We start from the raw sequence: 22,816 nt of genomic DNA, 5'->3' as shown, positions 1-22,816 counted from the left end.
TCTGGACCTCAAACGAAGCATGATTAAGTGCCTTTGAGTATGTTGTCCTTCTGCATGTTTCCTTCGGAATCCCATAATAGAATTATGGAATTTGGGGGTTGGGGCTCATTTGAAAAATCATGCAGGATAACCTTTGACTTGATACTTGAAACCATGTGTAACACCCAGACTGTGCCTGTGTATCCTCCTTGAAGAAAACTCGCCACCCCAAGACAGCAAGGGCCTCCTTATGACAACCTGATTATTAGAAAGGTATTTCTTTTTTTTTTTAATTTTTTTTAATGTTTTATTTATTTTTGAGACAGTGAGAAACAGAGCATGAACAGGGGAAGGTCAGAGAGAGGGAGACACAGAATCTGAAACAGGCTCCAGGCTCTGAGCTGTCAGCACAGAGCCCGATGCGGGGCTCGAACTCACGGACCGAGAGATCATGACCTGAGCCGACGTCGGCCGCTCAACCGACTGAGCCACCCAGGCGCCCCTAGAAAGATATTTCTTAAGTTGGCTAAAATCTGTCTCGCTGAACTCTGACCCTCTGGTTCTTTATGTTTTTATTAATGCATCACAACTTCGGGGACAGGCTTCCTCTCCTGATTTATTGAGCATCCTCTCTGCTAGCAATTGAGTCTTTATCACATGTATAGCATTGAGACCCACTCCTCAAGGAGTCCTCACACATTCGATTTTATGGAACAGATTGGAGACTCTACTCTCTTCGGTCTATGTGTTTCTTTCACATTGTTAACAACACAGATTTTTATCATTCTAACCGGTCTAAACCTCATTAGATCCTGATTCAGTTTTCTAGCTTAGTGACTGACTTAATCATCATGTTCTTTCTGAGTCTGACGTAACAATATTAAGCAGGCATGGCAGAAGTTAAAGGAAGAAGTTAAAGTTAGGGCAAGTTCTGGGGTGTGCACCCATGCAAAGCACCACGGTTACAGTGCAGCAAGGGTGTTCTTTTACTGTCATTGACTGTATCTGCCTCACTGCTTTATGAGCATGTTCATTCTGATCGTACTTTTGTGTTGCCTTGCTTTAGAGTGTTTCAGACACTGTCAAGTGAATAATTTTAAAATAATCAAAACACAGAATATTTGACGAGATCATCTCTGCATAGAGTGTAATAGCACAGTGTCATTTAAAAGCTATAGAAATTCAATTAGGACTCAATTTAGATACGGATAGCAAAACGATTCATCCTTTCCCACCTGTCCTGTCTATTCTCAGTCTCCTACTTCTTAAGGAAAAGAGTGAAATGACATCTTGACTACACAAGCTTTCATGATATTTTATATGCGTACAGCACTTCATAGTTAATGTACATTTATGTGCAAATCTCATTTGTCAGACTGCTAGGCTTAGAAAACCTGCTGTTAATGATAATGTGAATTAGACAGTGCAGATCAAAATCTCCTTTGCCACTAAATGTCCCAAGTCCATAAAAGGAGGATTGCAGTATGACTTCACATTCATGTGTTCAAATATGTGTGTGAATCGCTATCAAAATCCAACTTCGGGTTAATGTTAGATCTTGACAAGGACAACTTAAAGGGCCCACTTATTAGCTATCCTGAGGTGGCATATACACTCCAAGTACTAGTAGCTGCCAGCCCTTAATGTTTCATCATTGGGAATTACCATACAAGGTCCATAGCAGATTCTCAGTAGTGACTGGATTCTCTACCAGTACTCTGGTTTGTGTTTTTCTTCTTTTGTTAAGCATTCAGTAGATAATACTAATGTATATTAGAATTTGAGCTTCCGTTGATTTTCATTTCAGCTTATTTTGTCAAACTCTGAGTGCCTACCGTGAACAGAGCACAACCCCGGTGCTGTGGGAATACAGAAGTGAATATCATACAGTCTCTGACCTCCAGGAGCAAAGAAGTGATCAGCAAATACTTAATTTTAATATAAGTCAGTCTGTAGTGAGCATTACATTGGAAGGATGAAGCTATTACATATGTTTAAATTATTTCGTTGTGTTTTGCTGCATAACAAAGCACCCAAATGCCTTGTCTTAAAAGAAGAATCATTTATTTAACTCAAGTTTCTACAGATGAGCAATTAGGATAGGTTCTGTGGGCTCACTCACACCTTGAGGTCAGGTACTAGATTCACTAGGAACTGCCTGGTCTAGGGCGTCTTAGCTAGACTGACTCTTCTCTGCTCCATGTGGTCTCTCATCCACCAGCAGCCTAACCCAGGCGTAATCACGTGGCGTATTGGTAGGTTTCAAGAGAGCAAGGGGAAATATGCAAACCCCTTAAGGTCTACACTTGGAACTGGCAAGCCATCGTTCCCACCACATCTTATGGGCTAGAGCTGGTCACAGGGCCAGCCCAAAATCAAAGAGCGGGGAAATCAACTTCAGTTTATCCTCCGGTTGGGATATAAGACCTTTATACAAACTATGCATCTATAATTGCAGAAAGAGGCCATGGAGTGGAGAGGTCTTCGGGAGCCTAAGTAGTTATAAAATATTGCATTAAAATTGTGGAAAGTTCAACTGATAGAAACCAGGCATTGGTGAGGGAGGAAAGTGTTTTAAGCATAGAGAATAGCCAGTTTTAAATTTTGTTTAAAAACATATATGGAGTTGTTTTAACTAGGATCTAGACTATCTTTCCTTTTTTTTAAGTCTTAGACTAATCTTTTTAAAACCCCATTTCTTACTTTCTCTTCTACGTTTCTTACTTTTACTATTCAGCTTCCTCATGGACCTGTTTTTTGGTTTGTTTGGTTGGTTGGTTTTGTTTATGTCTTCTCCTTCTCAGCAAACACTGCGTATTGTAGGCTACCCTGAAACATTTCACATTTCTGTTACATTCACTGTGAGGGAATCGTAACTTCCCTAGATAATTAATTATTTATATTACTCATTTAATTTCTGGCTGTTCACCATACATATTTGACCAACAGGAAAAGGTTTGAGTGGATTCTTTTCTTTAGTAGCATCACATTATTTTCTGTTCCTTGGCCCCAACTGTTGCTTACTTCTGATATACTAAGTTTTTATAGAGCTGAATGAACTAGGTTGTGACATTGCATCAGATCTCCTGAATGGAGCTTGTTGGCAACGACTCTCAAACAGCAAAGCCATCCCAAGATATCTGCGGCTTTTTTTAGATGGAGCTGGTGACATTCCCTCTAGGCCAGTTATTCCCCAATTTCTAAACGTTCTGACTAAAGTAAACACGGTGCATTTCCATTGCAGGCACTTAACTTGCCTTAACAACAACTCTAGGACCTAAGAGAAATAGTTGTATGTTTCTTTGGAGACGTTGAAAGAATTCTGATGTTCGTGTTAGAGGCGTAAAAGTGAAATCAGGACCGTCCGCTCCGTCAGGTATGAAACCTGAGAACAGCTCAGAAACTATGCAGAACTGCCCTTCCTGTTTCCCAGCCTGTCTTCATTCTGTTCAGTAAAGTTTTGGTTTTTGAATCAAATTGCCTACTTTTCTTCTTTATTCTGCCCCCAAGTCTAATGAACAACCACTCCCACTAAGAGGAACATCCCCCCTTTGCTCTACTGATCTAGGCTCATGTGGAAAAATCTTAACTTTGCTTAATAACCACTTACGTGTTAGCCTCAGTAGAATACCAATTGATAGAAAAACTGAATTTGTCTGATACCGCACCTAACAAGATGATATATAGTCAATAGAACTTCTTTTCTTAATGTTTCTCCCTAGCCAGTCTAAACAACCCCTAACTTTTAGGAAACTACAGAGGAGGCCTGCATCAGGGTAAGGCGGGCCCACATCTTAAAAAGGCCTCAGGTGGCAATCTTCTACATTTCGTCACAACGGTTAAGCCCTATTTAACAGGAAGAAAGTCATTTCCCACATGTACTTCTTAATACTGGTTTTTAACTTGCTGGGATGTAACCTGGAGGTTTTGGTGGGGGGCGGGGGATGGCCTATAGTTTTCCTAAATGTTTACTGAGCAGTTGCCAAGGAGTCATGGTGGAGAAAATGAGAGGTGTGGGGAGAGTTGGTAGGGGGATGTTTTTGTGAAAGGATGTTCTAGGTGGAGGAAAATAATCCTCAAATCCTCTGGTAGTGAAGTATATGGGCCAGTAACGCTGGAGGTAGAACTACTCTCCCAAGTGCTCACCTGAAATATTCTGTTGACCTTCGGATTGTGTATGATCTTGAATAAATAGTGGCCTGTAAAACTGGGAGTCATCTGCACCAGGGTTCAGAAATCAAATAGCTCGATAACTCATGGAATTGGAAGATGCCATTGCTATGACTAATGTGGATAGAGGGGTCAGAAGGAATGGTTTAAGCCATTAAGCACGTTATCTTAGAAAAGATCATCTGCACTACTGGTGTGGTAGCATGTATATGTGGTTAAATGTCATTTCAGAAATGAAATCCAGAGTCATCCCATCCCAAAGGCATTGGTGGTTGGAAGAAGATAAAGTAATAATAACAGACTATCTGCACAAATCTCTTTGCTGAGACAGAGGTACTAAAAGTTCCTACAGACCCTAGTCCATGTTTTAACATAGATAAAGCAAGCAAACTTTATAGACCTCCCTAAATCAGAAGTATTCATTCATTCATTAGACACTGTCCCTAGCACTATTATAGTGACTCTAGTGGTGTAGTTGGGAATAAAACAACTGCATCCAAGGGGTTGCCAGTTGGTCTCGATTTTGATTCTTTTTTATATTGATGCTGTATTGGTCAGTTTTAGGGACAGCCGCAGAGCTTTCTGCAAATCCCCAGGGCCAGCCCAAGTCTGTTGTACACCGATACACAGGCTTTCAGAAAAGAACCTGTAGCTGTGATTTGGCAGCCCGGCATACATAAGATGGCCATCTTGAAACGCTTCAGAGGGTGGTCCTTTGGTTTTTGAAAGTAGGGTTTTCTGGTTGTTTTGACAAAATTGTTGTGCCCATGTTATTTTGACAGCACCAGGGTGATACCTTTAACCTCAAAGGAATCTCTGACCGCAAATGATTCCTGTTCCCAAGCTGGGGAAAGCTTACGCCTTTGGTCTGGTTCTGTAAAAAACAGAGATAGGAACGTTTCTGAGAATAGACTCCACCGAGCTAGACTTATGACCTCATGTAAGCCAAGGCTAGATCAGCACACACAGGATGGGGCACAGGTAGATAAGGTCTTCAGCCATTGAGATAGATGCTCCTGCTGCCACTGAAAATCAGGTATCTTTCCTTATGTAACTGGGCTGCCATGGAAATTTTATAGAAGGAATTGCCAGTAATATGTAACACATTCTGAGATTTACCCAGTGCCCTTGGTTGATTGGAGGAAAGTCTATTCTAGAACTGCTGAAACTTTGTCTCACTTCATACTAACCTCTCAACTAGGGAAGGAGATGCACTCAGAAATTCTGTCTGAGGTTTTTTTGTTTGTATGTTTGTTTGTTTGTTTTGATTTAACATAGAATCCATTTTTTTTTTCCAGACCAGGATCTCATGAAATAATATCTGAGCAGGTGCGACTCTTTGGTATAGGAAATCATGTACGATGTTATTTAAATGCTAGGGAAAAAAAACCAGACATTTTAACGGTCCAAATGACATCATAGCATGTGGGGATGGCCATTTTCTATTCATTGTCCTCTCACTATGGAAATCATTTTAGCAGTTCAGAAGTCTAATTTCTTAAAGTCTCATGGAGTTGTTTCAAGAGGTTGGGAATCAGAGAAAAGGGAGCATGTATTAGTAGTGGATGCTAGCCACATTGAGATCATGATAGTTTATAAGAGGTAGATTCCTCATTGATTTTTCACAGTGGAGAATAGTTGGGGTCCATGAAAGGAAGGTGAAAAGGTCTGATGAACACCGCTTTGTATTTTCCAGGGGCTTTGCTTTTCCTCAGAGAGGAAGCTTAGCCATTTAGCATGAATGTAGGTGGGAGACACTCGGTTCTTTGCCCATTTGTACTTGGTAAAGTGGTAGCTTCTGAGCCTCTTTGAAGGCCCTCCCTCTTATAGACAGTTTGTGTGTCTGGAAATGCTGACTCGTGAATGACAGGCGCTGTGGGCCCTGTCAGGGTCCTTAAGCTGTATTAATAGCAGTTATGTGGAAAGAAGTTATGTGGAAGGAACTTTAGCTAGCTAGGAGCAGTTGTGGATAATCTTTTGGGTAGTAGGAGACAAAACACCAGACATTGGATGTGTTTTCCCATGAACAATACATTGGGTTTGGCCTTTGACTCATGGATTGTCCCAACCCCAGGTTAACATTATCCATTGTTGCCGTCAACCCGTATTGGCACAGTCTCAGGTTAGATAGGAAGTCTAATCTAAAGCTTGCTCAACAGAGCTGTCTAGCACTTCCTACTTGGCAAAGCTGGGCCACTTAGGGGTTCCACCAGAGCATACAACAGCCTTTCCAGTGTATGCTAGACATACTTTTTCCAGAAGTGTGCATCTAGTCTGCAACTATCTTTTACCCCTTTGCTCCAATAGCATGATGGCCGCTTTTAAAGTGGGTGCAATGCAAGTGTCACTCTGGATAGCCTTATAGCCAAGTCTGTCAGTTCAGAGGCTAGAGTTTTGTTCCATTTCAAGCTCTTGTGGGAGGAGCTAATAAGCATAGCGTAGTAAAAGCCACCTGGTAGTTTCTCCCTTTGCTCACGGACAGCGTTGGTGATCCTCTGACCGAGGTAACCTGTGAGGCATGCTGCCTGGGCTAGCATGAAGTTCTGCACCGCTGTCTGCATCTCCCAACACGCCAAGCCTCAGGAACTTGGGAGGCTTCTCCCGTATCTCAACACACAGCCTGACTATGCAAACCCACACACGTGGAATTGTGGATTTTCTGAGATAATCACATCTTCGGGAGAAAGGTCAAGTGAGTCATTACCAATGAATTTCCCTGGAAGTAGCAGTGGTATCAAAGTCTGTCGCAGGAGTACTGGCAGCATTAAATAAAACCTGATGGATTCTGAACACACATCTCATCTTCATTAACTGCACTGCCTTAGTGTCCTACTAGAGAACACTTACAAGCCTGGAAAGGGCAAAGAGCCAGGCCTCAATCTAACTACTGCATCTATTGACAGCCGCTGGAGGGCAGCAGAGAGTGACAACAAAGGTCCAGATTTAGGGAATTGAGGCATATTTCAATTTGCCAAGGAAGAAGCCCCCTTAACTGTAAAAGAACTCACTACCTAGGAGCCACAGTTGCAAGCCTGGGCTCCTGAAGAACAAGGACCAAAAAGAGCATCTAGCATCTACAACCCTGATCTGAAAATTAAAACCCTCCTTCTAGGCAGGTTCCTAGGAATGCATAAAGAAATGAGATAAGACTGACTGGGAAAGGGCAACCAGACAACGTCAGTAAAGTAGGAAACCAAAAGGATAGTCTAAAATGTTAAGTCTCAAGAGGGAAGCAAAGATGGAATAGGAACCAAATGAAAGAAAGCTACAGTGGAAGGCAATCCAGACTGAGCAAGTCGCAGAGGCAAAGATAGAGTCAGGAAAGACTGACTCCCTGAGACAGGTATACCTAGGAAGGAGCCTTGTGTAGGGCACATATCATGAGGCAGGGAGCTGCAAAGGGACCAATTTCAGACACAACAGTCAGATCTGTGAGAGTCTCATTTTTAAAGTAGCTCCTTCTTGATTAACCAGGATCATTTCTTTCTTAGTCTTTCTTGATTTCAAGAACAAAATGACTCATTGAGAATATGGCCAGAGAGAAGGATGATATGACTAAGGGATTCTTATGTGTGAAATGAAGTTGAACTTGGTCATGAAGCCCTTCTGGTAGCACTGGTGTAGAAGGACAGTTCACTTTCCTTGATTAGCTTCTGGTGTTCCCTTCTCACATTTTATTCTGTAATATTTGCTAAGAATATCCAGTGGAAAAGAAAAACTGGCTCTGGCAAACTAGTTACGTAGGCAAGATCCTAGTCAATCCGGGGGCTTCAGATCTGTTCCCAGTAGGTTAGCAGAGAGCTGGTTAGTCTCTTCTAAATGCTGAACACTTAGCAATTTTCCAAATCCTGTAAGTGTGGAGAAACAAAACTCTCGGTTGGCCTCTTAAACTTCTAGTGTCTCCCTTCTATGTCTCAACCCCTTAAACATTGGGAAAATTAGGACTCTCCCATATCCACAAATTCCAGGAACCCTGTACTGGGCGTTAGGACAGCGTGAAGTTTGGAATTGGACAGACCTGGGTTACTAGCTGTGACATTTGGCAAATTATTTGACCTAAGATGCAGTTTCCCGCTATCTTTGATTATATGCTTATTAAATATTAAGTAACATGATTATGTTATCTTATTTAATGCTTACTCCAGCATTTTAAGCCTTATAAATTATTATAAAGTCTTCTTTTTTTATAGCACAGGGTCTGTTTTCAGTATGTTAGTTCATAAATATAATGAATGACTAAATAAATTATGATATACCTAAGTGTCACTCATCAATAAAAAGGAACTATTTGATAATCCAATTCTAAAATTTATATAATGTTCTAGAAAATGCAAACTAATCTATAGGGACAGAGAGTAGATCAGTGCTTGGGAACAAGGGGACAGGTCTGATGAGAAAGAAAGACAAGGGAGCTCCTTGGGATGATAGAAATGTTCTTGGTGGTGGTGGTAGTTACATAGATGTATTTATCAAAACCCATGGAACTGTATGCTTAAAATAGGTTTATTTTTATTGTATATAAATTATATCATAATAAAATTGATTTTAAAAAGTAAGTCTAAAAAAATGTAAAATAACATTGTATCTATAAAATTCTAGAATTTATATTCTTATTTTCATTCCGTGTAGTATTTTGAGCTTCCTCCATGGTATTGAATGTATCAGTAGCTCATTTTTTAATTGATGAGTGAGATTTCTCTATATGGATATATAATAATTTAGTTAGTCATTCACCTGTTGTATTTATTAATATTTTGTTGTTTCTAGTCTTGGAATACTATGAACACGGCTGCTATGAGCATTCATGTACGAGTGCTTTTGTGGATAAATGTTTTTATTTCTCTTGGGTAGTACATGCAGTGGAATTGCTGAGTCCATGGTAAGTGTATGTTTAACTTTATTTTTAAAAATGTCAAACTCTTCCAAAGTGGTTGTGCCATATTCCACACCCACCAGCAGTGACCGAGAGCTCAGATGTTTACATATTCTTCAACGCTTGGTGTGACGGTCTTTTGTCTGTTGGTTTATTGAGGCCTAATTTACGTCTAGTAAAATTAATCCTTCTTAGATATACAGCTCTGTAAATTTTTACAAACTTATGCAATTATATAACCGCCACAAAAACCAAGAATATTTCCATCCTCAGAAAATTCTTTACGCCTCTGCAATGAGTCTCCTCTTCCAATTCCCAGCTCCTGGCAATGACTGCCCTGATCTCTGACACTATAGTTTTGTCATATAAATGGAGTCATACTTTTAATTTTGGCCTCTCACACTTAGCATAATGCTTTTGAGATTCATCCATATTGTTGCATTTATTAGTAGTCCATTCATTTTTATGGCAGAATGGTATTCCATTTTAGGGATTGTTTACTCATTCATCAGTTGATGAATATTTGAATTATTCCCAGTTGGAGCTTTCATGAATAAAGCCATTTGTGTAAAGGTTTTTGTGTGGACATGTGTTTTTATTTTTCTAGAGTAAATACTTAGGAGCGAGATAATTGGGTCATAGAGAAAGTATATGTTTAACTTGCAAGAAGCTATCAAGCTCTTTTCCAAAGTGCCTTTACCGTTTTCCGTTTCCATCAGGAATATATGAGAGTTGCAGTTGCTCTTTACCCTGACTAGTATTTGATATTGTCGATTTTTTTTATTTGCACCATCCTATTAGGTATGTAGTAGGATCTTGGGGTGGTTTTAATGCATATTCCCATAGTGACTATTGATGCTGAATTTCATTTTGTATACTTATTTGGCATCCATCTCTCTCCTTTTGTGAAGTGTTTGTTTGAGTCTTTTGTCCAGTTTTTAAAATAATTCTTATCATCGGGGTTCCTGGATGGCTCAGTCGGTTGAGTGTCCAACTTCGGCTCAGGTCATGATCTCACGGTTCGTGAATTCGGGCCCCGCATTGGGCTCTTTGCTGACAGCTCAGAGCCTGGAGCCTGCTTCCGATTCTGTGTCTCCCCTGTCTCTGCTCCTCCCCCACATGCACTCTGTCTCTCTCTGTCTCTCAAAAATAAAGAAAACTAATAAAAAAAATTTTTTTTTAATCTTATTATTGAGCTGTAAAAGAATTTTCTATATTCTGGTTAATGGTCCATTATCAGTTATGTGTTTGGCAGCTTTTTTCTCCCAGTCTGGCTTTTTGTTTTCTTAACAGTATCTTCTGAAAAGTTTGCATTTTTTATTTTAATAATACATAATAATGATATCATTTTTTTTTCATTGCTTAGGACACATAGACTTATGTGTCCTATCTTAAGAAATGTTTACTTAACCCAAAGTTACAAAGATATCTCCTATCTTTTCTCCAAAGATTATAGTGTTAAGTTTTACATTTAGGTCTCTGATGATAATATTTTGAATTAATTTTTCAGTATAATATAAGATATGGTTATGTTTTGAATTTTTATGTAGAACCTATGGTTGTTCCAGCCCTGCTCATTCCAAAAGACTATGCTTTCACTGGTGATTTGCCCTGACACATTTAATAAAAAGTCAATTGACCATGTATGTATTGTGCTATTTCTGGACTTTATGTTCTGTGCCATTGATCTGTGTCTGTCCTTTTACTGTGTCTTGATCTTACTTTTCTGTTAATCTTGAAATCAGATAGTATGTTATGAACTCCATCTTTTTTTTCAAAATTCTTCTGTTTATCCTAAGTCCTTTACACAGATATTTTAGAATCGACTTGTCGATTCCTACAAAAAAGCTTGCTAGAATTTTGACTAGGATTTTGCTGGATTCTTATATCAGTTTGAGAATGGACATTCTGGCACTATTGAATCTTCTAATCCACATATATAGTCTATCTCTCCATTTACTTATGTCTTTGGTTTCTCTCATCGGTGCTTTGTATTTTTCAGCAAACTTTGCGTGTGTTTTGTAAGATTTATCTCAAAGTATTTCATGTTCGTTGTAAATGGTGTTGTTCTTTTAATGCCAGTTTTTAATTGTTCATTGCTAGTGTATTGAAACAATTGGGATTGGGATTTGTATGTTGACCTTGAATTTCAAACTTGTTAAACTCACTTATTAGATCTAGTGGTATTTTATACATTTGGGGGCATTCTCTAGGTAGACATTTATGACATCTTTGAATACAGTTTTACTTCTCCCTGTCCAAACTAGATGCCTTTTATTTCTTGCCTGATTGCACTGGGACCCCCACCACAATGTCAAATAGAAGTACTGAGAACAGATATCCTTGCCTTGTTCCTGATCTTACTGGGGAAGTATTCAGTTTTCACCATTAAATATAATGATAAGTGTAAGTTTTTAATGTCCTTCATCAGTTGAGCAAGTGTCTTTTAATTCTTAATTTGCTTAGAGTCTTTCTTATGAAGGGGTCATCAGTTTTATATTCTATCATTAGCCATTATTATTTTTGAACTTAGAAGTTATGTCTAATGTTTTGTTTTTACACTGAAGTCGTAAGATATATACTCATACTTTGAGGATTTTTTTATCTGAATTACTTCTAAAAGTAATTTATTTATACAAGAGTTATAAAAACATTTGTATGGCTTTTCAATGTATTGCTGGTTCCTACAACAAAGGGTTATACCAACTTACAGACCCTAGCTGTGTGTTCGTGCACAAATTTTACATTAGCCTCACCAACATTGAGTCTATAATATGTAAATTTTAAGTGTTTTGGTTAACTTAATAGGTACTAGAGGGTACCTTATTCTTTTCTTCCACACTGTTTTCTTTTTTTGTACCCGTGAAAAATACTGAGTGGCTCATGAACATCAGTGAGGGTATGACTTTACCAGCGTCCAATTTTCAGTTCTCACTGCCATGTCCTGTGGTATGTTTTTTGCAATCTAATTTGATGTATCCATCATTTAAATTTATCTTATTACAATCTAATAAGAAAGGTGAGACTGATACTTCTAAAAAGTTAACTATCCGGAAGAAGCAGCATATGATTTAAGTGCCAAATTCAATAGCATGTAAGCATGCTATTGCATGACTTCGGAGGAGAGAGGTATGGCTGTGCCATTAGAAGTGATGATTCTTGCCTTTTTGATTATTGTTGTTATAATAAGTCAGTAGGAGCTGATTTTCTTTCTTTTATTTGGGGTATTTATTTTTTCTAAAAGCATTCTATGACAAAAGATTTGAGATTTGCTATTCATGGTGTCTATGAAAATTGTGGTCATCTGGAGAAATTTAATCCCATGCTAAGAATAAAAAGTACTCAAACTATTATTTCATCTCAGTGTTACTACAGAAAAAAGAGCAAATTAGCCTTCTGTTGGCTGGCAAAGTCAAGGTGTAACTTCTCTATTTTCTGGACAGTGCTAAAAAATACACTCTAGAGACTTAATCTGTAGATTGAAATGTTCGTCTAAGCCAAACATCAATCATAGAGAGGCCTCCCAAATTCTCCCCAGATCTCTATGCTTTGGGCCTGGTCGAGGTGAGCAGCAGGTTTTCTATGCAATGGTATGACCTCTTTATGAGCTACTACTTGTATAGTCTGTAGTGTTCAGTGATGTCAGATCACAGGAGACTTGGAGAGACTGTGAGGACAAAGTGGTTCTCGGAAGCTACTGGTACACCAAGACTATATTAAAAAGAGCTACCTCAGACCATAGTAAGTTGATGATGTCATTAAAAGTGAATACGTGTTATGAGGTAAGGGGATATGTAATGATTCACTTCAGGGCATATACTGCTTATCATTTGTCACCACAGCATTTGTGCATGTGGTGCAGTGTGGTGGTGGTCATGCTGGTGTGTGTGTCTGTGTGTATTTTTCCATGCGTGCTTGTCTGCTCTAAATCCAAGTATGGTTAGAGTTCCATATGATGCTGTTAATTTTACCTTCCCTTCTCACGTCTGATAGAAATCATTAAAAGAGAGAAGGTGGTTTTCCATGTGATTTCTCTGGGATACCAACGTCCCATATCTATCTTTCTATCTTTGTGGAGAAGCACTGCCCCCTTGATGAAGTGATAGTGAAAGGAGACAGTTAATTTCATTGGTGGGAGGTAGTGATAGGTTTGGGGGAAGCAGCACAGGAGTGGATATGTTCATGGTTCTTTCTGTTAAGTATGAAACTCTATTTTATTCTTCCTCCTTCTCTTGCTCTGTTTTATGTCTCTGCCATGGAGGATCTTTTATTTCTTTTCTTCGTTCTGCCACCTGCTATTTCTTTAAAACACAATTATGATCCTGTCATTTGCCTGCTTACAAAGCCTGAAAGCTCCCTGTTGCCTGAAGAACAAAGGACAGACCCCTAGCAAAGCAATTCTGATGCCTGCTTGTCTTTCTGGTCTCCTTTTCCTGTCACTCTTCCCCATGTGGAAACTCTTCCCCAGTTTCCACACCTCCCCGGTTCCAAAACTGGGTAAGCTTTAGGCCCCTTCTGCCTATCATACAGTGTGCTCTCTTGGTAGAGTGACAAACTCCTTCCCTTCCCTCACAGCTTGGCTCAAATGTCATCTCCTTTATAAATTCTTCCCAACCTCCTCAGACAGATTTAATTGTTCCCCCTTTGGGTCTCTGACATTTTGTATGTCCCTTCATTACTAATTCTCTTATAATTACTTGTTTAATCATCTCCCTTCTCCATTAGATTCTGTGTTCACCAAGGGCAGGAACCCTGTTTTATTTATCCTTGATTTCCCCCTCCCCCAGGGGGTAACATAGTCCTATTACATGTAATGCTTTCGTAACTGCTTGCTGAATGCGTTGACCTAATATTGTTTGTGGCATTTCAGAAGTAAATGGAATTAGATGGAGTTTCTGCATAATATTTATCCTCAAACTCCCTTAAATAAATAGTACTCATCATTTTTCTCCCACCATGTGCTCTTAATTTTAACTTTAATCTCATTAAATGAAGTGCAGGAGTCACAGCCCTGGGGAAGGCAGGACTCAATACAGGGAAAGGATAGACTCACTGGTAGTCTCCCGTACCTAGTGCGTGAGGTCTTCTCTGGTGAGAACCATGAGGAAAGGCTACCTAGGAAGAGCGTTGTGCAGCTAGATACTTCGTGCCGGGAAGGAAAATAGCTCCTCACCTGATAAATTATTCTTACTGCTTCAACAGGAGATGACTTCTCAGATGAAACACTTGATCATATTCTTCCAACGCGGGTGAGCACCCGTGTCAGGTGTCAGGTGTTGCCTTTCTATTTCTATTCCCAAATGGGGGCCATTTTCTCAATGAAAATCCATCCTTGGAGTTCATCCAGAATTTCAGTCTTGTTGTATCCCTCTGAGACATATGTGGCCTACTAGTGGAGCTCCAAAATTAGGCCAGAATGTCAATTCAAACTCTGAAACCATTTCAAGGTATTGAAATCTTTCTAGAGTTGACATCCAGAGCAGTTTACAAGTAACTTCTGGTGAGAAAGTGAGGAAGGTTGAATGAAAGTGATTAAAGTGTTCAACATGTAACATGGCCTCATTCTTCATGCCAGAAATACGCTTATCTTCATCATGGATGATAATAAAAAACTCTTAATGTGTTGTATTTTATTATAGCTTAAAATGTTCTAATTTCAAATTTATTACGATGCTATGCTAATAAAAACAGGATTGCACTGGTATCAAAACAGGCACATAGATCAATGGAACAGAATAGAGAACCCAGAAATAAGCCCCTGCATATATGGCCAATTAATTTACAACAAAGGAGCCAAGAATATACAATGGGGAAAGTATCTTTAATTAATAGTGTTGGGAAAGCTGGACAGCTACATGCACAAGAGTAAAACTGGACCACTGTCTTAACACCATACACAAAAATTAACTCAAAATGGATTAAAGACTTGAACATAAGACCTGAAACCGTAAAACACCTAGAAGAAAACATAGTTGAGTGAACTTTGACATCAGTTTTTGCAATGATTTTTTTAATTCATCGCCAAAAGCAAAGGCAATTAAAACAAAAATAAACAAGTAGGAATACCTCAAGCTACAGAGCTTCTCCACAGCAGAGGAAACCATCAACCAAGTGATAAGGCAACCTACTGAATGGGAGAAAGTATTTGCAAATTATATACCCAGTAAGGGGTTAATATCCAAAATTTATAAAGAATGTATACAACTCTATAGCAATAAAATCCCCAAACCAATTTAAAAATGGGCAGAGGAAGGGTGCCTACGTGGCTCAGTTGGTTGAGTGTCCAACTCTTGATTTTGGCTCAGGTCATGATCCCAGGGTCATGGGATCAAAGCCTGCATCAGGCTCTGCACTGAGTGTGGAGCCTGCTTAAGATTCTATCTCTCTCTCTCCTTCTGCCACTCGTGCTCTCTCTCTCTCTCTCTCTCTCTCTCTCTCTCTCTCTAAAATAGAAAAATAAAAAAAATAAAAGAAATACTTTTTAAAAAATAGGCAAAGGATCTGGATGGACATTTTTCCAAAGAAGACATACAGATGGCCAACGGATACACAAAAAGATACTCAACATCACTAATCAGGGAAATGGAAATCAAAACCACAGTGAGATATCACCTCATACGTTTTAGAATGGCTATTATCAAAAAGACAAGAAATACCAAGTGTTGTCAAGGATGTAGAAAAAAGGGAACCCTCATTTCCTGTTGGAATATAAATTGATGCAGCCACTATGGAAAGCAGTATGGAAGTTCCTCAAAAAGAATTTAAAACATAACTACCATAGGATTCAGCAGTTCTACTTCTGGGTGTTTGTCCAAAGAAAACAAAAACACTAACTCAAAAAGATATCTGCACCCCCATGTTCACTGCAGCATTATTTACAATAACCAAGATATGGAAACAATCTAAATATCTACTGACGGATGGAATGAGTAAAGAAGAACATTTTTCAGCCATTAGAAAGAATGAAATCTTACTATTTGTAACAACATGGATGGACCTTGAAAGCATTATGCTATGTAAAATAAGTCAGACAAAGACAAACACTGTATGATCTCCCTTATATGTGGAATCTAAAACAAGCAAATAACAATAAACCACAAGCTCATAGAAAGAGAGAACAGATTGGTGATTGCCAGAGGCTGAGGGTGGAGGGAGTGGGTGAAATGCATGAAGAGGAGTCAAAAGGTACAAAATTCCAGTTATAAAATAAATAAATCATAGGGATGTAGTGTACGTAATAAGAAAAAAATTCTGTAACTATGTATGGTGATGATGTTACCTAGACTTATTGTGGTGACCATTTTGTAATATATACAAATATTTTATCATTATGTTGTACACCTGAAACTAATATAATGTACATCAATGATACCTTAATTTAAGCCTTCTAAAACTAAGTCCCTGATGTCCTCATCCCCCTCCCCTCCATGAACATCTGTTCTTTCTTCAGTCCTCCATATCTCAATGAAGAGCAATTCTGATCTTCTAGAAATAGAAACCTGGGAGTCATCCTTTACTCCTTTCTTTCTCTCATATCCCACACCCAGTCTAAGCAAGCTGTGTTTTCTCTCCCTTCAAAATATATCCAGAAACCAACCATTTATAACTATCATTTCACCCTTCCGGACTCAAGTAACAGCTATTTCTCACTGTCTTCTTGCAATAGTTTCTTCATTGTTCTCCACGATTGTGCCTTTGCTCCTCTACAGACCATTCTCAATATGGCAGCAGCATGAAACAGTTAAAGCAAAAGTCAGATCATGTCACTTCTCTGTCTAAAACCTCACAGTGGTTTCCCATTTCATTCTAAGTAAAAGCCAAAGTGCTTTCAGTGACCTACAAGGTCCTATAGAATCTTTGCTCACACGTATCCCTTAACTCTCTAACCTCCTCTCGTACTGCTTTTCTTCTCACTCTGCTAGCATCTATATTCTTTCTCAAACGTGGTACACTCCCATATCAAGGCCTGTGTACCTGATGTTGTCTCTTCCTAGAAGGCTCTTTTGCAGATATTTATATTGCTTACTCCTTTATCTTCCTCAGGTCTTTATTCAAGTCATCTCAAGTTCACCTTCTCATGGAGACCTTTGCTATTTAAGATTGTTGCTTTTCTCTCCCACTGCCTCTGCAACCCCACCACCCAGTCAAAAACCAGAGTAAAACTCTCTATTCCCTGCCTTATTTTTCTCTAACAAATTTATCATCTGGTATATTTTATACCTTACATATCTTGTTTAGTTTGTTTTCTGTCCACTAGAAAATGATTCACGCAATCGTGGATTTTGCCTGTTTTGTGAGTGGTTTTTTGTTTAATTTTTTAAAACGTATTTATTTATTTATTTATTTAGAGAGAGAGAGAGAGCAGGGGGAGGGGCAGAGAGAGGGAGAGAGAATCCCAAGAAGCCTCCACACTGTCAGTGAAGAGCCTGATGTGTGGCTTGAACTCACGAACCACGAGATCGTGACACAAGCCAAAACCAAGAGTCGGACCTTAACCGACTGAGTCACCCAGGCACCCCTGTTTTGTGAATGGTTTTATTTTTAGTGTTAGAACAATTCCTAGCACATGGTAGCCTTTCATTAAAGGGAAAAAGTTTAATCTCTGTATGTTTGCCTTAGTTTTAAGTACCCAGAGGTTAATAGCCTTTTAGATATGAATTGTTCTGCAGAGTAACTGATGTACCATTAAAAGTAGAGATTTCAGAGAGTTTTTGATCCGTGGCTTAAAAATTGTGTTGTACATATTGGATATAAAGTGTATACCTTTTAACAAGATAGAGAAAGGATGTTTCCTAAAAATATTCTTGGGTGTAGGTATCTTTATAACATAGATTGATGGAGACTTGCTGATAAATGTCCCTTCCTAAAAACATGTCATCCAGGATGATGATGTTGATGGTAGTGGTGTTGATGGGATTAAGTATGGAGACGAAAACTGTGAGCCAGTTGGGAAAGTCTGATCACAAGTTGCAGTAAAACTTAAGGCAACCCAACTTACCAAGAAATGCAGAAGTCACTTGAAAATGGTCAAAGTAACCCAACAGAGCAGTTGGGGAGGAATGTTTTGGTAAACTGAAAATTGACTCCTGATTGGAAAAGTGTGTTGTGACTTTTACAGAAGATTTTTAATGTTATATATGAATGGACTCACCTCTTTTCTTCCAGGAGAGTCAGTAGGGTATGATGATATACAGAAAGTTGGGGAAATCAAGGGATACCAGGTGATATGATAATGTGATAACCTGGGATGCTGAGTTCAGTAAACAAGAAGAGAGAGGCAGGAGAAGTCTTCCCTGCAACTGTGAGAGTTTAAGTACGGTATCTTGGATTAAAAAAACAAAGATACTAAAATTGTATAACCTAAAATTAGAGTCTACAAATTCAGTAGCCCATCCTGAGAAGTGGCAGAGAAATCTGAACTAAGATATCCAGGGCTAATTAGGCACCTTTTGTTGCTTTCCTTATGCCCTTCTCCTTCATCCCCTTTCTTGGTGTGGGCATCAGGCCCACAGAAACCCAGAGAACGGAGAATGATCTGTGGAGTACACAGCCTGCTGAAATCTCCCTCTGCTTTTACAGAGGGCAGCTGGCAACTGTGCACTATCCTTAAGTAGCAAATTGTCTGGAGAGGGATCATAGGACTTAATCTCTAAATCTGCAACTGGCTAATTGCATAGATGCTAGGGTTGGAAGGCTTAGATGGGCCAAACTGACTCCTTGAAATGTGGATTTTCTTTTCTTTTTTAACTTCCCAGTCTGGAACAGCATAAACTAGTTGTGGTTTTACGTTAGTCGTATCCTGTAATGTGCTGAGTGGCATAGGCTTCAGAGATTTCTTTATTGTGGCTCCTGCTTTTTATGAGTTTATGGTAATAGAACTAAAAACGTCTTGGCAAAAAGTCAGATGTGGCAGAGGTGAAGCCATTAACCTTTTTTTCCTACTTCATCTTTCCCATTTCCTGCCCCTCCCCCCCCCAGAATCCAGTAGTAATTATAAATATGCACATACTTCTAATCTCTTATGCACATACTGCATCTTGAGTTGTGTACTGTCTTAACCATCTTTTAGGTGCACGGCCTTTGGGAGAGAAGTAGAGCTCATTGCTTTTCAGGAGCCAACCCCTATTAGTATTGAAGAGATCTTCTTTGGGCTCAGAGATGATAGAACAGAGTTTCTGGTAGAGCTGAGCCTAAAATTGCTTACAGTGGCAAAGATTGGCATTGTTTCACCCACACTTTTGTCCTCCTCTTGAGGCCCCAGAATAGAGTGCCTGACAGATTAGAATCCAATTTGGGGACTAATAGTAGAGCCACCTCCTGTTCACTACCCCAAGATGGAGAACGTTGAGGGGAAGTCAGAATATATGTGATGATGCCAGAAACTAGGTTATCCTGGGAAAGTCTCTTCCTTACATTTTAATTTCTCCAGTGTAAAATGAAAAAATTAGGTTAGATAATATTCATGTTCCCTTTGATGTCTTATGTTCTGTGATTGTGGATCATCTTTACTGGCTTTAGACTGGCCCTTTTTCAAGATGGTTTCTTCCTTAATTTCTTATAGATACTTGCTTAGAATCCCTTTATTTCAGTTTTAGAAGATAACATGTATTTAATAGGAAGAGTTTTAGCTTTCCTATCACTGATGATCCTCAGTTTATAACACAGGATCTACCCAATTCCTTTAGTTAAATTAATATTTATCAATCCACATGTCTATGTCTCATAGAATTTATTTGACTCTGTTGGAAAAAAAAAAAACAATATTGATGTCAGGAGTCTCCCTGCTTGCTTTCTTTTCTTGAAAACCTGAGGTAAGGATCTTGCTTATCCCCGTGGAACTGCCATCTAGCTGTTACAGCTTTCCACAGCTACCTTGCTTTAGGGAGTTCTAGCAATGATCTATTATTCTATTGCCTAGAGCAAGATGTTCCTGGAAAAGAAGCCTCTGAATGTTCAGCCAATTTAGCAATTCATTGGCTGAGTGTTCTGAGGTACTTCAGGATATTATGTGCAAAATTGACATTTGTGTGGTCACTGCCCAAGTAGAAGCACCATGAAAGATGACTGGATTAGGAGGATGTAAAAGACTAGGCAAAAGAGTTTTGAGAAAATTATTTCCAGGTTAAAAAGAGGAAATCAGTAAGTCATGAACAGGCAAAACTTCACATAAGCATCTTCAAGATCAGTGTCCCTTTGGATCTACCTCTTTGATTGCTTCTTCTCAGGCTCTTTTCTTCCAGGGGAAGATGGGGAGGTGAGGAGAGGTTCTTTTTTTCTATCCATTTCTTAATATCGTACTTCAAGGTTCCCTCAGTTCTGTGAGTCCTCTGTTCTTCCTACCCTCCATATTCTGCCCAGCTCAGGAAAGAAAAATGTGTGTGTGTGTGAGAGAGAGAATAATGCCCTGCTCTCCCAGAGATGGCCACATCTTAATCCCTGGCACCTGTGACTAATGTTACCTGTAGGACAAAAGAGACTTCACAAATAGGATGTTGAGGACTTTGAGAGGAGAAGATAATCCTGGATTATCTGGGTAAATGCAGTCTAATCTCATGCGTCCTTAAAAGCAGAAGGAGGCAGAAGAGTGGATCAGAGAGATGAGATGGAAGAAAAAGTGTGAGATGAGAGATGAGATTCAAAGTGTGAGAGGGGTTTGACCTACCTCGCTGGTTTTGAAGGTAGAAGGAAGCCATGAGCCAAAGAGTATGGTGGCCTCTAGAGGCTAGGAATGACCCTCAGCTGACAGCCAGCAAACAAATGGGGATCTCAGTCCTGTGCCCACAAGAAACTGAATTGTCAACAACCTACATGAACACAGAAACGAATCCTCCCCTAGAGCCTCCAGAAAGGAATGCAACCTTCCCAACACCTTGATTTTAGCCGGGTAGGGGGAGACCATGGTGTACTTCTGCTTTACAGAACTGTGAGATGATAAATGTGTGTTGCTTAAGTCACTAAATTTGTGGTGATTTGTAATGGACGCAATAGAAAACTAACACAACGTACATTACGTGTTTTGTTGCCAAAGTCAAAAACTTTGCATATGCTATTCAATAATACATTGCAGTAGAGGGAAAAAAAGCGTGTGATCTGTATGTTTAGACAAAGCTGAGTTTGAATCTTGCCTCTATCATATCCTACTGAATGACTTTGAGAAAATAATCTTCTTGAACTTTTTTTTCTTTTGGAAAATAGCTATAATACCGGCTAGCTTGGAGTAGGGGGCAGAATGAGATAGCACATGTAAAGTGCCTGGCTTACTATACAATTCAATATATGATAGTGATTACTATTGTAAAAATTAAAGCCAACACTGATATATTTTAGCTGTCAAAAGAAACACCATACTTAGCTACAACATCAAAGAAACAAGCAACAACAGAAAAAAATAGATAAATTGGACTTCCATCACAATTAAGACTTTTTTGTTTCTAAAGACTATCACGAAAGTGAAAGACAGCGGATACAATAGGAGGTATTACCTTGGACATAATACAAGGGACTAGTATTCAGAAGAATACTATAAATTTATGTCTCAAAAATAAAAAGACAAATTACCCAGTTTAAAAGTGGGCAACAGATTTAAATAGACATTTCCCCCAAAAGTGTATACAACATCTTCAGAAATGTAAATTAAAACCATAGTGCAATACCACTCTACATCCACTAGGATGGCTGTAATCAATAAAATGAAAAGAGAACAAACATTGGTGCAGATGTAGAAAAATTAAAACCTTGCACCTTGCTGGCGGAAATGTAAAGTGGTGCTGCCTCTGTGGAAAACAGTCTGGTGATTCTTCAAAAAGTTAAACAGACTATCATATGACCCAGCTTCTGGTACGTACTCAAACGAATTGAAAATAGGGATTCAAACAAAAACCTGTCCTTGAGTAGTCAAAGAATAACACTATTTACCATAGTCAAAAGGGGAAACGACCCAGATTCCATCAACTAATGAATGGATACACAAAAGGTGGTGTATACGTACAATGGAATATTGTTTGGCCCTAAAAAGGAATGGAGTAATAATACCGGGTACAACATGGATGAACTTTGACACGAAAGTAATCAGATGCAGTAGGCCACAGAGTCTGTAATTCCATTTATCTGAAATACCCAAAGTAAGTGAATTTATAGAGACAGAAAGCAGATTAGTGGTTGTCAGGGACAGGGGAATGAGGAGGGACTGCTTAATGGATGTGGGTTTTCCTTTGAGGTGACGAAAAAGTTCTATGACTAGATAGTAGTAGTTATTGTACAACATTGTGGAGGTACTTGGTACCATTAAATTGTATGCTTTAAAATAGTTGAAATGGTAAATTAAGTTTCGCTTTTGATGATCCAGAAATGCTAAGGAGTAGTCAGTGCGTGTGTGTGCGTGGAGGAGGCGGGGTGCACACACACCTACATGTGCACATGCAGATGCAGAACTAGGATCAAGGAGTGGAAGAATTTTGGAAGTCTTAGAATAAGTGATATTGTTAAAGATATTGGAATATACATGGGTGCAGATTTTATAGCATGTAGGGAAATACTCCAAGAATGGGATTTAACTTGGGTACTATCATGACATAGCATCTAGCTGCTTTTATTTAGAAGGTCGGATTAGGGAGTAAACTAGGCAGGAACCAAAAATATTTGTTAGGATGTGTGTTTAGACTAATTTTCCGTAAGTCCGCTTTAGTGAGGAGCATGTAAACAGAGATTAACTGGAAGACAAAGTGTCAGAAGAAATGAGAAGCATTTATCGTTAACTTGGCACCAAATGGTGGGAACCGAATGAATCCCCTGTAG

The 22,816-nt window shown here is 39.1% G+C and overlaps 1 protein-coding gene across 8 annotated transcripts in view; it reads left to right on the top strand.

The window, feature by feature from the left end:
* The window catches only part of EXOC6B (exocyst complex component 6B), a 616,143-nt gene that overhangs the window by 459,636 nt on the left and 133,691 nt on the right, over positions 1 to 22,816 (top strand). Inside the window, exons 21-22 of one of the 8 annotated variants that reach the window (XR_007150805.1) lie at positions 3,224 to 3,355; positions 4,381 to 4,484. The exons of 5 other annotated variants lie outside the window; for them this stretch is intronic. Coding sequence is in view for 2 of the 3 variants with exons in the window: in XM_047852191.1 (XP_047708147.1) it covers positions 1,787 to 1,819 (33 nt within the window). In the remaining variant the exon portion in view is untranslated. Of the gene's footprint in view, positions 1 to 1,786; positions 3,197 to 3,223; positions 3,378 to 4,380; positions 4,485 to 22,816 lie in introns of those variants that run through there. 2 more of the 8 variants (XM_047852192.1, XM_047852191.1) reach the window with 2 other exon arrangements.

Source organism: Prionailurus viverrinus, chromosome A3 (genome assembly GCF_022837055.1).
Source record: "Prionailurus viverrinus isolate Anna chromosome A3, UM_Priviv_1.0, whole genome shotgun sequence".
Lineage (NCBI taxonomy): Eukaryota > Metazoa > Chordata > Mammalia > Carnivora > Felidae > Prionailurus > Prionailurus viverrinus.
The sequence above is the reverse complement of the archived record's forward strand: the minus strand, read 5'-3'. Positions and strand labels throughout refer to the sequence as shown.